General features: G+C 38.8%; 1 protein-coding gene across 2 annotated transcripts in view; it reads right to left on the reverse strand.

Annotated features, from left to right (window-relative positions):
- NDC1 (NAD(P)H dehydrogenase C1) overlaps window positions 1–17,389 on the reverse strand; it is a 31,170-nt gene that overhangs the window by 6,817 nt on the left and 6,964 nt on the right. Inside the window, exons 2-9 of one of the 2 annotated variants that reach the window (XM_089160918.1) lie at window positions 16,542–16,735; window positions 15,006–15,101; window positions 13,556–13,622; window positions 13,271–13,454; window positions 12,923–13,016; window positions 6,339–6,551; window positions 5,309–5,722; window positions 417–493 (exon numbers count right to left, since the gene is read on the reverse strand). In XM_089160918.1, the coding sequence (XP_089017044.1) occupies window positions 417–493; window positions 5,309–5,722; window positions 6,339–6,551; window positions 12,923–13,016; window positions 13,271–13,454; window positions 13,556–13,622; window positions 15,006–15,101; window positions 16,542–16,735 (1,339 nt within the window). Of the gene's footprint in view, window positions 1–416; window positions 494–5,308; window positions 5,723–6,338; window positions 6,555–12,922; window positions 13,017–13,270; window positions 13,455–13,555; window positions 13,623–15,005; window positions 15,102–16,541; window positions 16,736–17,389 lie in introns of both variants that reach the window. The other variant, XM_089160917.1, reaches the window with a different exon arrangement.

A 17,389-nucleotide genomic window follows, 5' to 3' on the forward strand; every position in this document is an offset into this window, starting at 1 on the left:
TACCAAGTCCATCCCCAAATTAATGGAAAGAATTTTGTTCTAATGGGATGAACACTATACTGTCCCATTGATTCCATTCATCGTCCATTTCCAAAGACAAACTTTTCATTGTAATGAGGCTTCCCAATTCGGAGACCCACTGTTGCTGAGTGAGGAAACATTTGGAGGTACATAAGATAGGGAGTCAAAAGGGCAGATTTTTCAACAAATACAGTCAAAACAAGAAATTGTAGAAAAATAATTCCCAAACTATGAGATTGGTTATGAGCTGCAAGTAGTGCCACAGGGAGCTCGACAGTTATCATTTTAAAAAACTAAAACACAATTAAAAGCAAGATGTCATATTCAGATGAGCACCAGCAAGAATAGCAAATGCATAAACATATTAATGAATTAATGTGGTTTGACATTAAGACCTGAATGGTAAAAGAGGCCGGCCATTGATTGCTGCCCAAATATTCCAACCAGCATAGTCTGCTTGCTGAAAAGCAACCTGAGAAACAGCTTGAACCAATTATACCAAACAGAAAATTATCACCAGTAACAGTAAATCATTCACAGCCTTTTCTTCTTCCTTTTTACCCAGAAAGAGGGTAGGGATAGGCAACTGTAAAGTTTTTCGTCTTCTCCATTCCAATGGGCAATCCCTGTGGTGCAATCCCAGGCTTGAAAAAAAAAACCTCATTTTTTGGGATCTTTATGGACTCATCCAAACATTATTTGAAGAATAATGACAAATCTTTAACTTCCAGAGCAAAGTAAGAACCATATAAGTAAAGCAATGGGAAGAAGAAATACATGGGAGTTATTTCTGAAAGGTAGGGACCATCATGGAAATAAAAGTAATAATCTGGATAGCAATTTAAAAAAGAAACAAAATAGAGGGGAAAACTTAAAATGTAAATGTATTAAAAGTCTATGTGGGGATAAGGGCAGATGGGAAACCAACTCTCAAAAGAATACTGTGGGGAAGAGAGGATCATCTTCAACTTCCCAACCAGCAACCCCAGTGGAAACAAAATTTGCTTCAAAGCGATCTCGAGTCCAATCGAAATGAGACTCTAGGTGAAGGATAACCACTTACATTCCTCTTGATTCCCTCATTAGTAATTCCAAAAAAGAGTATTTTGAAAAGAAGCTGAAACAAATCAAACTTGCAGGTAAGAACAAATCACCCTTGCCCTTGCTTGTGCAATCCACCACTCTAGAGAGCTGTGGGAGTCAGAAACATAAAAGATGAGTTGTCCATAATGTGAATAACAACACTCCAAATATAAGGATCAAAGGACTAGGGTAAGGGTCTGAAGATAAACTCTGCTGGCAACTTTTTGTTTTGAACATGTAATAGCATTTTAACAAACCAACATGTGAAGTTTTAGTTTTAGTCTAGCTCTTGAGATGGCTCAGAACTGAAAGACTCTATGAAAAAGCGCAATGTTGACATTTCAACCAAGGATCAAGATCATGGTTTCCAGGCTGATTTTAACCAGCCAGAAATCGAGATATGGCTGATATGCGTCAAAACCAGAGATTTGAGGGGAAACTCGACATGTGATGAGCTGGTCAAAAGTAGTGGAAACCATCAAACTACGAAGATAGCAAAACTTGTTGGAACTTTCTGAAACTGCTGAAATTGGGTTGGTTGAAGTTGGTTAAAATTAGTCAAAACATAGAATTTATTGGTCAAAACTACTAGAAGTTTCGAAGTATTGGTCAACACTGCCAAGAGATCTGAAATACTGTAAAAAAATTGTCAAAACTTGGGAATTTTGAAATTAATCCATCCTTTCATCTTGGTTTCTTGAGAAATGGAGATTTAACTGAAATTTGGGCCCACTCTGTCAAAACTTCGACCACGGATTTCAGCTTCTAGTTCTGAGGCCCAAATGGCCAAATCAGTTTCTGAAACTTCTTGGAAACAACATTAGGTCCTATATATATAGTGAAACCATTTGATCATAACATAAAAATCACTTAACATGATAGTTTGGCCTTGGACTTTTTGTTGGTACTTTACATTATACTGATTTATATACAAAATTTAGAACTAAAAAAACTAAAATACATCTTAGTAGTAAATTAACATATAATCAGAAATCACTTCATAATTGTCAACTGTCATTCATGGTTCATTATAAGTCTATGGGGTGATTTAACCAAAAATCATAAAACTGAAGTTTACTAGTTAGCTTCTATGAAATGATATTGAACTCTGTAACATACTATGGATGGGCGGGATGGAAACTTATTCAAATTGTGTTTCAGCCACTCACTCTTTCATCAACCAACGCCATGTGCCAAGGATAGATATCCTCAGGGCAACAGCAACAATTTTGGCCTCACTTGTAACCCCGTTTGGGTAAGAAAAAATGTGAGGGAGGAAGCTGCTATCTGTAACATTGTTTTGCCTTTTATTCACAGCCTCTAATCTTTTCTAGATGATAAGTGAGCTCCATCAGGTCTTCTTGTTGCATCATCTTACACGGTGCAGCCCCTATTGGACCCTTTAAATTTTTATTCCAATAGAAGCACAAAGTTAGATATATCAACTAATTGACTATTAAACCTCCTTCGTTCTGATACTAAATTGGAAGCGAGAAAAGATCATTGAGAGCAAAAAGAAAAGGAAACGAAAGTGGGAACAAGGAATAAGATGATGAGAAGAGGACCAAAGATTTAGATCAGCACAAACTTGCAAAGAGTGTTTGGTATGACTCTCCTTATAGTGTTTTCTTTTTCCTTTTCCCTTTTATTTTTTCCAAACTCTCTCTCCTACATCAATTCACTAACACAGGAATTATGAAAATTACATACAAGTATGATTGGGGAAGTAAAAGATTACAAAAAATAAAATTAGAAGCTTAATTCAAGGTAAAAAAAAAAAAAACACAGCTAATAACCAAGTACCCAAAATACCACCTTACATAAACTCCATTGAAAACCACTGGCCTGTGACTTGCTGACTTCTCCAGTTATCTTGACTATAACCCCAAGAGAAAGAATCTATAAATTATACTGATGTAATTTCTCTTCAGATTAATATGCCACTTTTACAGTATCCTTCACTGTAGGAAGTCGACTAAATGCTAGTGCAACACTGATCTAAAAATGCAATCCATTATGAAAACTGTCCCACAATGCCACCTCATTCTACCCAATATCAGATAACGTGCCAAGTAATAAAAGTCTGGCACATACTCATCAACAATCATAGTGTCCTGTCTCAGCTATGCACACTTGAGGTACATACACTGCTTATGGTTGGTCAGAGGAATCACGCTCATCCCAAGTAGTGACCAAGGTTAGAATACTTGTATCATTACACTGTTTTGGTCTATTCAAGAAAACTAGAATACTGATGATATAACCAGGTCCAGCCCCCACCAAGAAGAATAAGTCAAAGCTAGCCCAAGAACCAAGCATAATGGCACACCCCAAAGGGCTGGCCAAACCCCCAGAGGTGTAGTTTGTCTCTTATCCACTACCATGGCCTGATGGCCATGTCAATTTATTGTACAGAGTAATTAATCTAGCCCAAGTGGGAGGTTGTTAGGTTTATCCTAAATAATATGTGAACTTGGATTAATTACTAGGGTTAATAATTGATGGGGGTCTCAACACACGGATCGATGCACTACCATTAAGTTTGAGATGCCAAACTGGTCCATTGTGGAAGTGGACTAGGGTTCGGGATTGCTATTGTAAGTAGCTATGATGGGGTCCCTCCAATTACTTAAGTCCTTTTGTTTTGTTCTCTCTCCGCAAGGAAGAGGTATGGTAGGAAAGACACGGAGATTGGAGAAGGCTTCATCACTCTACAAGTTTTAGCATTCAAGGTTTGGATTTATCTTCTTCAACATACGATTGGGGTGAGGTAAGCACAATTCTTTTAAATATTATATCGTATTCTAGTTTTTGTATGTGTTTCGAATAGGGTTTTGAGGAAAACCCTAGGTGTTCTAACAGGAAGTACTATGGACAAGAGTACTCAAAGATGGAAGGAAAACCCTAGGTGTTCTAACAAGAAGTACTATGGACAAGAGTACTCAAAGATGGAATATGGTGGCGGTGTTTTACAATAGACAGGTTAGGCAGTTTAGGAAACTAAATCACAAATAAGAGAATGGCTGATTAAGGAAGAGCAGAACCAGAAGTAACATAAGGAATAGAACAAAGAATGAGGGGGGGGGGGGGGGGGAAGGGGAAGGAAGGGATGAAGCAAAACGAGAATATTATGACCCACATGGTCTTCCAAGACTCACAACTGTGAGACTTCTCAAAGCCAAACTCTTTCTATTCCATTCTGACTTTCATTAGCAGAACATGTAAAAATAAAGAAAAACCCTTAACATATCAATAAAAACCCAACTCAATACAGAAACCTATTCAACATTGCAACTACTAGACTATGTTTATGCTCAGGATGGATGCCTTCTTAATATCTATTTTGTTATTCCAAGCTGAAGCCGTTGATATGTACAATCCCAGCTTCAGGGGGAGTGTTAAGTTATCTAGTGGTTTACCACTTTATGTACCATGGGGTTACATGACCCATGAGTATTATGGGGGTGTATGTGTCTTACATTCACATTATTTTTTTGCCTTTAGCTAGTTGTATTATAGGCTTTACTTTCTATTCTGCTCATGTAATCAGAAAAGTTCCTTCTAATTTGCCTTATTATCAGTTCAGGATGTCTTTTCCTAACTGAGTTTCTATCTACAGAATTTTATCATACGCGGAATAGAGCTACAACTTTCTAAAGCAACTCTAGCTCTCTTCCATCTCTTCATCTCGTCTCCATGTTCTCTCCAGCTTAACAAGTACTTTTTTGTCATAAATTCAAATAAGCTACCAAATTACTCCTAGATGATCTACCATCATAATAGACAGAGAATACTAAATTGGTCATATATAATCTACAAGTCCTTTTTGATGAAAAACCTGGGTTGAGCCAATTGTATCTACATTTGGGTCCCCAAAGTGGGTCTTTCCGGTCCAACCATAATTGCATCACCCAGTGACTTGCTAAATTATAACAAGCATTGTTGTTCTTTATAGGGGAGCATGGGCCATACGCATGCCCAGGGGCCAAAGGGAGCATGGGCATTTGTATTGTGTGGGACGGCATTTCCGCCTTTCATGGGGGCTGGGGTAGACATTTTGCCCCACTTGTTGTCTGGGGCCTCTGGGCATAAACAGTACACTGCCCGAAAGAACTTTGCTTTGTTTAAACAATTTGGACCATATCTCAATTTGTATGCATGATCCTTGCACTGGGGCCATGCACAGAGAATATAATAATTATACCTGTGCAGTGGATGGAAGAAGCCTTCCCGAGGCATCCCTTAAAGCAGCAGAGTCACCAATCGCAAATATCCGTGGGTGGCCTTTGACTCGGAGAGTTTCATCAGTTTCTGCTTGGCCCCTGCCATTAATAGGAAATATATGGGGCTGGTCACGTGGTTCTAATAAAGGAACCACAGGTTTATTTCCAACTGTCCATAGAACTATATCTGCTTCAAGAATTTGATTTTGTAATCCTTTTTCAGCTGGTTGAAGTTCTAGAACAAATTTCTCATTATCTTTATAATTGTCCTGTTCTGCTTCAATGTCATTGTCCCCTCCAATTGCTGCCTGCTCTGAATCTTCAAACTTCCCAACCTTTCTTATGCAGCGTACATAATATCCCAAGAAAAGCTGAACATTCCTGGATGAGAGAACCTGGAAAATGCAGCAGCAAGGCATTTTACACATATCATGTATGTATTCAAGATGCAAAGACAACATAGCCTTATCCCAACTAAATACTGTCAGGTTATGCATTTATACGAAAAGCATAGCTAAGAAACGAATAAAAGATAGAATGAATTGTAGGTGAATGACTAATATAAGAAACGAATAAAAACAAGGCTGTACCCACTGCACTAGGGTAAAATGCTTAGCAGTTTGAGGAGTGTCAAATGTATGCGGTCTTACCCCCCACCCCCAACACAAATTTCCAGAGAATCTGTTTCAAGGAATTGAACCCATTATTAAGCATTTAGCAAGTGAGCACTTGACCACACACCAAGCAAAACATTCCAAAAATAAACAATTAAGACACACTTGCTTAGCAAAATATATTCTCAACATTACTCACAATTCGCTTCTGTAAAAGTTTTGGTCTGCTAAAGAACTAAAAACTAAATTTTTGCGGCAATATTTAAACATCATGCTGGTAGTAACAATATTCAGGAATGGTTTTGATATATGAACAGTCCATATCATGGAATCTTTGAAGAAATTATCAACTACTTAGGCTCATATATCCACAATGTAGGAAAGGTTGAGTTCTTACTTTCAGGGCTACTTCCCTATTTCCAGGTGGGGCTGTTGGGCAGATTGTTGTTTCGGCATTAATAGCTTGAACTATTCCATTATTCTGCAGTCGCTCTGATATCGTAGCAGCCAACTCAACTCCACTGTATCCACAGCCAACAACAGCCACACGTATCGGAGGTGACTCCTTTCCAAACCTTTCTCTCTCTAATTTCCTTAATTTGATATCAACCTTCTGCACCATAAGAAATAGATGGTGTCACCAATCTTCTTATCAAACAAAAATCCACTCCAACAAGCTCAATTAGAAAGACCCAAACAAGATCCAGCTGGCAAGTTTAAATTTAAACTGGCAATTTCCAACATGGAATGCCAAATTAATACGAACACAACAATTACAAGGTTAGGGTTAAGGGAAATTTGCATGGCATGACACAGCATAGAAATAAACAGGTTGAGCTCGCTTTGAGTGTGTTGCTTTATCTTCTTGCATGATAACTATTTAGTTTTGAAAACACAAGGAAGATGTTGTATGTATAGCTTGGTATTTTAATTTATGGGTTTCTATGCAATTGGCTGAAAATACTATTTTCCCTTGCCATTTCTAAAGATAAAACACATAAACCAACCCACTAGAAATAACTCCAATACATTCCAAAATAACACAGACCAAAACTACTGTATCATTAGAAATGGGGTACTTGATGGGATGAAGAAATGAGTTGGTTAAGGTTGATGCAATTTTGACATAGACGCAATTCATTGCCACCCTAATCAGATTAAAGGGAGCACCTAACTACCATAGTTGTCAAGGCATCGCCTAGGCGTCGCTTAATCGTCGCCTCGGAGTCTGGGCTCCTTTGGAGCGCCTCAAATTGGCGTCGCCTTATTTTTAGGCAATAAGGCGTCCGCTTTTTTTTTTTTTTTTTTTTAAATCACGAGAAAGATGTCTAATCGAAGGCATATATTGAAATACTTATTAGATTCCGATTGTAAAGTATCCATTGTTTGAACCTATATGCATATGTATAATGACGCTACATGTGATCAAATGTTAAAATAAAAATAAAAACAAACAAAATTGAAAGAGATTAAGTTCTTGACTCAAGTCTCACACTCTCACTCTCACTCTAATCCCTAATCTCTTTCGCTCTTCCTCTCTTCTTCTCTTCCATTCCCGCAGCGACACTCCGGCAAGCAGTGGTCAGTGACAAGCAACTTCTTCTCTTCCTTTTTTATTGCGACTTTTTATTTAGGACCTATTATGTGTGGTTTGTAGTATGTTGGATGACTTAAGGTAGTCTGATATTAGTTTTTTTATTATAGAAGATATGATAGATTTAGAGTGAATGAGATGTACACTAAAATTTTCACTTAAAACGCCTCAACCGCCTCAAAAGCGCCTCGGAGGGCGCCTCGTCGACTCATCGCCTCAATTAGCCTAAACCGCCTTGCATCGCCTCGTCGCCGTGACAACTATGCTAACTACCTAAGTGACTTTGTCGCCTTCTATATGAGCAACGTTTGACCAGCTTTCAGTGTTGAAAGTAAGCACTTTACAATTAGGTTTTCAAGTATCATGAACAGGGAGCTAATATCAAGTTCCAATACTCTCATATGCCAATCAGCTAGATAAAATTCCAACCTTGAATACTGTAACATAATAGGTTATGCCAAAAAATTCTACTCTAACTCAGTATTCAGCTAGAAATAAGGGGAAAGAGAAGATCTTCCTATAGATGGGGTAGGTCTGGTTCAATACTGAATCAGTTGCCTGGTTCAAACCTGCCCTATGTTATTATTCACGTGTTACTACTAATGCCAGTTTTGTCCTCTTATTTTATTGCTATAAGATTGTTAACAAGGTTTGGAAATGACCAATCCTAACTAATCAAATTCAAGTCCAAATCAAAGAAAGTTCAGAAGTAGTTAACAAGTGGGGAAATAAAAGCATTACTAGTTAGATATCAAAATAATCTGAAGTACTGGCGTCCTAGAGAATATTACTCTAGTCAACAAGTCTGTTTCATTGATGGATGTGCATCATTGAAAATGCAAAATTGATTCAATATAATAGTACAGAACTAGGGACAGAAGTCTTGAGAAGTAATGTAGATTGAAGCATGAAAGTGAATTGCATTAATATATAGAACTGTTCAAATGACACTGTTCACATGGATATTGAGATTCTTCCTGATCTCTAATTTGATTAGTTTCTAACTTAAGGAAGGCTTGAGTTTCTGATTTTAACGTTTTACGAATCAATTGGTTTCTTTTCTAAGTATATTTAGTTTTTCAATTGAATTGGAAATGGGTTGCATTATTGAATTATCAAAAATAGTATAAGGCTGAGCAGTGAAGGTCAGATTGAAGACAAAAGACTGTGATTGAAGCTAATGTATTAGAGATTCAATTAAAACCACTCTACAGCAAGATCAACAACACTCGTGAGCATCAGGAATAGCAACAGAAGAATTAGAAGGTTTAAGAATTCAAACCAAACCATGATCAAGTATAGCGGGTATTGAGGACAAACTTTGCTGAAGATCCCATCAACTTCTGATGGTTCAAACAAGAGACAATGAAATTCACCCCAAAAAAAAAGAGATATGAAAGGAACTCCCATATTAGTAATTAAGGTGCTCCAAGGCAAATAATCTGTTGCAGCTCTCCCATACGGAGGATCCCTTTGCCAAATGCCAATGATGAACAGTTTGGGAACCTGTAGATATCAATGGCATACAACCGAGCAGTGATTGGGTTGGAAGACACAACATTGCACTGAGCTATTTTTCCCAAGGGCAAATTTGTGAAATTTTTATCCACAAGAGCAAGATAGTATAATGATTTGAGAGACACACCTTATTTTTAGCAAAATTACTGTTTATGCCATGTAGTTTCCTCCAATATTAATGTAAACTAATGATTTGGCATTGATTGTTGGAGCTAGGATGGCCTTACTTTCTGAAAAATCCTTTTTAAAAACCTTGGACTACCCATGAAGGCTGCACTTTTCCTTATCCTGAACCTCTAGAACTACACATTTGTAACTTAGGATTCCCAAAAGAAGGGGGATGTGGAAGAAGAATGTAACTTGACTCTCAAAACAACAACATGCTCATCGACACCAAGTTGGATTAAAAGATTAGTAAGCAAACAAGAGATGGGAGGAGGTTGAGGAAGATTGACAGAATGATGGTAGACTGTTGTGTTGGAGAGATGATCTCGACCAGACCTATATTGCTTCACTAACAAGAACATTTGATTACATACAACTCCATAGGAAGTTGATAAGATCATTGTAATATATTGGAAAATTAATACAAAATTGCAAAAATTAACAAGATAGACTCTGGTTTCTATGGTGCCAGTCACCCCCACACCTCACAGCGGTGTCCCTCAGCCTACGGCTGCCTAAGAAAGCTCTCATAAAAATATCCCCCTTTCCTCCTAATATCTTACCCCTATTTATAACCCCTAATCAACCCTAGTTCTCTTTCTCTCTCCTCAATGTAGCCTAATACTGTGATCCCTAGGCTCTATCATTACCGGCCCCTCGAAAATCACCTTGTCCTCAAGGTGATGGAAAAATTAGAAGCTTGGTCTTGACATGTTTGCCACATAACCATGCCAGCTCAGTATCTTTAAAAATAAACCGCCGTGGAATCCACCTAATGCAATAACCACAAAAGTCCAAGCAGTCCATAAGAAGGAAAGGCTTGAGATCTTCAGCTGATGGAGAGAACGCACTAGGAGTAACCACTGAAACTGGGTTCAGATGAAAACCGATAACTTGAGGAACACCTGCTGTTCTGACTTACAAATTCAAATAGGAGTCGAGGATTGTGAGCAGATTGGCAACCCCAATCACCAAATTTTCATGAGCACCCACTTCGCAAAAAATATGTTCTCTGGTTTCATACTTTCTCATGTACTCTGCAGAAATGCGGAGGAGCAAGAATTTATCCTTAAGGAAATAGTCAGGTGCTGGATGTAAATCAGTGTATTCCGATCGTCTCATCGCTGATATGGATGTAAAAGAATAATTGTTATGTGTGCTCAGGCAACCCAACACATACCGATGTGCATCATTAAGACAAGGTGATGTTAATCACCCAAATCTGCTTTACAGATTCGAAATCTGATTTCCGCTCCACCACCTCAAGGAATGCTCGATTGCTACTCCAAAAAAAAGCAGGACCAAATCCAACAATCAGCAGTGGGCAAAAAGGATTGCAAAAGACCCTAGCATCATCGAATCGATCAGCCATGGGCCCATGCCAATAGGACAGTGAAAGACCCCACCAATGCTCACATCATTATTGTGTCGATGGTTGAAATCCACACCATTTAGTGCTGCAACAAGTCGCGCCGCTGCGCTTGTTGTTGGGAGAAAAAAGAGATCGTCAGTGCAACTCCCATCGCTGGCTTTCTCTAACAGATTCTGCCTCCCAGTTGTTGCCGCTGCGAGTCGTGACGCTGCAATCCAGGGTGCGGAGGTTGAAGAAGAGGTAAGGGTTGAATGTATAGGTCTTTCCCTAAAATGCCCCTGGGTGTTTAGCTTTGTCAATGGCGGTGACAACACCCAAACCAAACCTGCCAAGCTTGGCCTGAAATTAAAACACATAGAAGGCCCATAACTAAACTCTTGGTTAGGCAACCCAGAACCCAAACAGGTGGACTGTGTTTTGTTTGAATTAAGTTGGTATCTTAAGGCCCATTTGTCTAATTCCCTTGTTTGGGCCACTTGTATCACTTGGCCCACATCCAAAGGCTGAACTAACCCAAATTGAACCGCCAGTCCAACCAAGACCCAAACCTGAACCGTTTCTTCCCAAACAAGACTTGCAATCAAAAGCTTGCAGTGACCTTCCTCTTTTAACGCCGATTCAGATTCTTCCTTCCATTCTTGAGTTATTGTGATTTCCAGAATATATTTCGCAATCATTACCATCAATCGGAATCGGGTAACCAAACCTTCCTTCCATTCTTGAGTTATTTTGATTTCCAGAATATATTTCGCAATCATCACCATCAATCGGAATCGGGTAACCAAATCTTGAAGATCTTTCCATTTAGGAAACTTGCCCCATAACCGCAACCCTGTCACACAAGATTTCTGCAGAGAATCAAGTTGTCTCTGTGCCAACGGTGCCGACAAATCTTCTTCCATAGCTGTTGCCACCACCCATGGAGGTTTCGCAGGAGATCGTGCCACCCAACTGTCGTTCTCTACGGACCGACTTTGTTTCTCCCATGGTGGTTCTGCCTCTTTGACCCCCTCTTTTAAGAACTCAAATGATGCCTCTTCGCTGCTGATTCCCCAGGTCTGAATTGCTTTGATGGTGTTTACAACATCAGTTACTTCAGCGTTTTCAGTAAACTTTAGAGGTTCAGCAAGCATTCGTAGGTCTCCTTGTGCGTTAACACTTTTTAGTTTCACACGATTAGAAGCCCTTCCAATCTTCTCACCTCCATTGAAACTGAGTTTCAAAGCTTCTTTGAAACTCGCCCAATCCAGTACTGACCACTCCCTCTGGTAGAGCCACTCAAGGGCTTCTCCTTCCAGATGTTGGAGAGCCACACTCAACTTTCTCTCCTCCTCAATTTGGTGTTCCCAGCAAAATAACAACACTTCAAAAAGCCACTCTTCCACATTGCCTTTGCTGGAAAACATGGGCAATCCGGTGTCCATCTATTCCCGCAGATCGTCACTGCTCTGATTCCAATTGATAAGATCCTTGTAATATATTGGAAAATTAATACAAAGTTGCAAAAATTAACAAGATAGACTCTGGTTTCTATGGTGCCAGTCACCCCCACACCTCACAGCGGTGTCCCTCAGCCTACGGCTGCCTAAGAAAGCTCTCATAAAAATATCCCCCTTTCCTCCTAATATCTTACCCCTATTTATAACCCCTAATCAACCCTAGTTCTCTTTCTCTCTCCTCAATGTAGCCTAATACTGTGATCCCAGGGCTCTATCAGAAGTTGAAAAGATAAAATAAAGGATAAATACATCAAGACCATCAGTATCCGATAAGTTCCCAAAGTTCCCTTAGTATTAAGTATAACAGTTGGGGGGGGGGGCGTTCCCAGCTTCTCCGATGTTTTCCAGTCCTTATGCTCTAGTGTGCAAAACTTCTGTTATACTGGTAGGAAAACATCATCAGTGACCTACATTTACAAAATAAATCTGAAACCTAAAAAGGTGAAGAACAGAATGCAGCAACAGTGTACAAACTACGATAACCAAGTATTGCCCATCACATCATAGAAAATTCTCAATCATCAACGCTGAGGATAATGGGTCAAAAATTATGACATTATTTAGTACGAGAATTTATTAGTGAAAGAGGTGCCCTAACACAGTCATACTAAATAAGGCCAATAAATCATATCTTCAGCAACATACTTCTTTGTCTATGAAAAAAGAAAATCACTAGGAAAAATAGTTCTCAGAATACAGAGAATGTTGAGAAAATGGTAAGAACCTTTAGTACAGTAGCCAAAGCATTAACACTTTAAGCTAAAGTTACAAAGTGAACAAACAGTTTCTCCAGAGGATCAAAGTGAATAAACAATATTTCCAGAGATTCTTACACATGCATCCTCCAAAGTGGAGAAAGGCAAGGCAAAATCTGCAGCACCAGGCACAATATCAAGTTTAGCATCAGCTCCCAAAGCAAGAACCAACCTGCCTGCCCAAGTGCGAAGACATAGCATCAGCTAGAGCATTAAAAGATGCTACAAGATGCCCAAGGTCAAGCATATCAGAATGCTTGGATGCTGATACAAATAAGCATTAACCTGAGTCCATTAAAATTTAAAATAAATGCATGAAACCACTTTAAGTGTTTAGTCCAGAGGTAATTTCTGAAAGAAAGAAAATTACAGAAGAAAAGAAAACAAAAGCAAATTACAATATGAAAAGAGAGTTTAAAATTTTACCAGTCATACTCGATTACAGTGCCACTTTCAAGATGCACCATTCCACCACAACCAAACCTTGCAGGCCCATTTGTCCCCACATGATCAAGAGGGTGTAACAGTTTCACTCTGTCTTTGAAGAACTGCACAGTAGTATTTGCCAACAAGTCTGAGAAACGGGGTGCAATTTCCCATGCTTCTACTTCTGCGGGAGAACTCACCAGTAAGAATAAATAAACATGGGAGAGCAAAACGAATTGTCATAGATAGAGAAAAATATGGTAGCTTCACATACAAGCTCCATACCTCCAGATAGAAGCTCATAGAGCATTGGCTTGAAAACAAAATGATCAGATTGATCAACGAGAAGCACCTAGACCCATTCCCAAAATAAATTAAAATGGAAACACCACCAGATAAAAGGAAGAGTATATTACATGGAAGGGGGAAAAAGGCTGAAAAAACAAATTTACCTTTTAGCAGTCAAGTTATAACATAAAGTCCAAACGAGGTGCGCATTACAATGTATCAAATTTGAGTTCCAATATAACCGGGGGGGGGGGGAATGTGTGTTACAATGCAATGGAATATGATATGATGTAACCAATCATCAGATTAAAAGTACTGTCAGAAAAAATGTGCTTAAAAGTTAAAACATGATTATAACTACATTCCCATATTTTAACATTTAAACACACCTTGCCATATACCTCTCAAACAAATGGAAACTGTCTTTGTTTATTAAATGTGCATTTTAGTTTGAAACTTGGGGGAGAGCTCTATGTATCCCATGTAAGGACTCAATGAAAAAGGTTCACCAAGAAGTGAGGTTCCCAACTCAAAATGAACTTCATAACAACATCAGTTGCTGAGCTATCCGAATTGAGTTTAAAACAGATAACAATGGAAAACAAATTAAGAAATTTCTGATTTTACTTTTAAGGACTTGATTGATTAAACAAGGCCCCTCTATCTTCCCAATGATAATATCTATCTGACAGAAACATGAAGCAGCTCTCTTTCAACACAGATAATAACTCCCCTCCAGATTGCATGCATTTCCAAATGTAGCACCAATAACACATGCCTTTGCCAACAAAAGCAAACATCACTCTTCCTAGGTCATCCCTCCCCCCCCCCCCCCACCAAAAAAAAAAAAAAAAAATCAGAAAAAATCTATAACAGTGAAGAGCAACTATCATTCTTGGTGGTCTCCTCAAGTACCTGATTTAACAATTGGACTCCTCCATTTCAGAGGAAGACCTCACCATCCACCACTGCCTTGGTCTTCTCTGTCTGCTTCGCTACCAAATTTAATGCTCCAACCAGCATTATTCAAAATTTTCAGCACTACTAGGCAGTCAAACACACAAAATTCTTATTTTCAGTTTTACAATATTTTGATTGCTTTGTGTGGTACACATCAGTACCTTTTTTCTACTGTGAATCTATTTTCACCTACAAAGAGTTTTGTTACTCATCTTTTCCTACCATTGAAATGATGAAGAAAGTTGACAATTTGATTTGAACTGACGACATCTGACTTGAGAGAGTTTTACCAGCTATAGCTTCTTAAACACAGAATCTGGGTCGTTCACAACAGCACGAGTGGCAACATGATATATCATAACAGCTCACAGGATCATATTCTTAAAGTAGCTTATAAGCAGAGAACAAGTTCATTTTCCATGGAAGCATCATGAAGCTGAAAAGCCAATTTTATAAAGAATTAGTGAATCACAAATTCAGAACTTACCTGAGGTTTTTCATCATTGGCCCATACCAGAGATTCTAGTCTTAAAGCAGTGTAAAGACCTCCAAATCCTCCTCCTAATATGCATACCCGAGGCTTCTGTAAGCAAAGAGCATGTTTTAAATATCATCAATTTTACAAACCTTTAAATCCATAAGCAAATGAGAGACTAATAACATGTCCATAAAGAAGCTGGAACAGCAGACAGGACTGTATACTTAACATCTAAACATAACATTATTGATGTAACCAGCTTCAGACAACCCCAAAAGAGCCTAGAAGGGGGCCAAGCCCATCTGAAATAGGGCCCAAACAAAGGGGGCCTGAATCTGACCTAGGGACAAAATGATCATTTACTCCCCCCAGAATCGAGTCTATTTAGTAGGGTTAGTTCAGAACATGGTGGGAGATCTTGCGAGATCTCACGAGATATCTCATTTTTTCAAATAGGCGAGACAAGATGGAGGTCGAAAGCAAAGAATTGGGATATCTCACTTGAGATCTCGCCATATCTCACCCTGGATCTCGCTAGAACTCTCACTTTTCCTTCATCTGTTATTCGTCTAACCAGCCTTGTAGGATCCCTAGTCCCTATTTTCTTCACACATCAGATTTACCATACATGCCCCCTACTTGGCGTGGTTATTATGTTTCTTGTGTTTTGCTTTTGAAGTGTGGAGTTAGTTAAACTCCTGCGAGGCTTCTTTTTGTGCCCTCACAGAAACTCAAGGGTCTTAAGGACAATGCTCCCTGCATTCTGGCCTCATTAGGGCCTTCTTGGTCTTTCCTCTCCGACTATGACCATTCCTCTAATGGTCGTATTTGGTTCATTTAAAACCCCTCAAAACTAACAATCACCTCATCTTTCTTCTCCGTCTCCATATTTTTCTTCCCAATTCCCCCTCTCCTTTCTTTCAGTCATCTACTCTCTTCACTGGGCATCTGAGTGTTATCCACTTTGGGAGGACCTTTCCTCCCTCAAACCTAGAAAATCAAGGTAGTGGAAAGATCTAGAAAATGAAGAAAGAATAGCTCTACCATGAAGGACTGAACTGCTATATTCTCCATACAAGATAGAACTGACTCTTAGTAAGAAGCCTACAAAGAGCCACATACTTGTTACAATGGAAGAAATGACAACAACTACCTAAGTCTAATTACAATTGGAAAGAGAGCACCTAACGTACTCTAACAGATACACATAGTAACCTACAAGCTAAGACATCTATAAGTACTCCAGCAAACACACTGATAAAAGATGCAGGGGACAATTCAAATTGAATCTAACAAATATTTCAAAAGTCTCCAATAGAGTGCACATAACATGCCATACGACAATGAATATGCATTTGCTTGTCAAAATTTCTCCAAGCGCAAACCCCTTAACAAACTCCTAAAACAAAAATATTAAAAATTTAGAATCCAGATAAGTTTTCTACTTTTGCAAATGATCATCCATCAATAAGTTTCAACATTCAACAAAGATTAGAACATATGTATCAATCTGACCTTAAGATTTAACTAAGATAAGAGTCCAACCTGCTTATCTGGCCACTTGAATGATGGCATTCCTGTTTCTCCTTCAGATGTCAGTACAGTGCCTCCGGTATTCCCAGCTGTACCTGATGCAATAAACGAGAACCCTTTCCTTGGAAATCTTGTGAATAACATTAGATTGGCTGCACATCTTCCAGAGGATCTAGGAAATAATTTAACCCAACCTTTTGAGCCTCCTGCAACATTGAATACAGGACAGGAAAAAAGAAGCTTGTTATGATCTAAACACAGAAACAAGAATGGCCAAGAAAAGATAAACTTGATACATGTAGAAAAAAAAAAAAAGAGGAGATTGATCCAGCTTGGAAGAAGAAGCTCCCTGCAATCCCAGACAGTTTGCTAGAATCACAGGACCTTTATTTAGAGATTACAAAATCTGGACAACATATTCTGTCCACTTTCCACAAAAGAGGAAATCTGATAAACAGAAACCCCAACAGCTCACTCCAAATCAGATCTTAATAAACAAAACAAACCATAGTAATAGAAACACCCCTTGACGACTGTCAATCTCAACACTCCTCATCAACCCGGAGAACACAAATCACCCATGCCTAACTTCGAACAAATAGACCAAATACCAGGACCAAACACGGCTGCAGTGAACACATCAACCAACTTATCAGCAGAAGGCACAAGTGGTGTCACAATAATTTTCTTATTAACCGCACCATGAGCAAAATGACAATCACCTCTATGTTTTTTCTCTCTCATCAAGAACAGGATTCTAGGCAATATAAGTGGCACCATGATTATAACATCTTCATAGGAGAAGAAATTGGGAATCACACTTCCCCCAATAAGGAAAGAAGCCGCACTGTGCAATATTG

The sequence above is a fragment of the Hakea prostrata genome, chromosome 7, assembly GCF_041222555.1.
Source record: "Hakea prostrata isolate BN-2017 chromosome 7, UWA_Hpros_2, whole genome shotgun sequence".
Lineage (NCBI taxonomy): Eukaryota > Viridiplantae > Streptophyta > Magnoliopsida > Proteales > Proteaceae > Hakea > Hakea prostrata.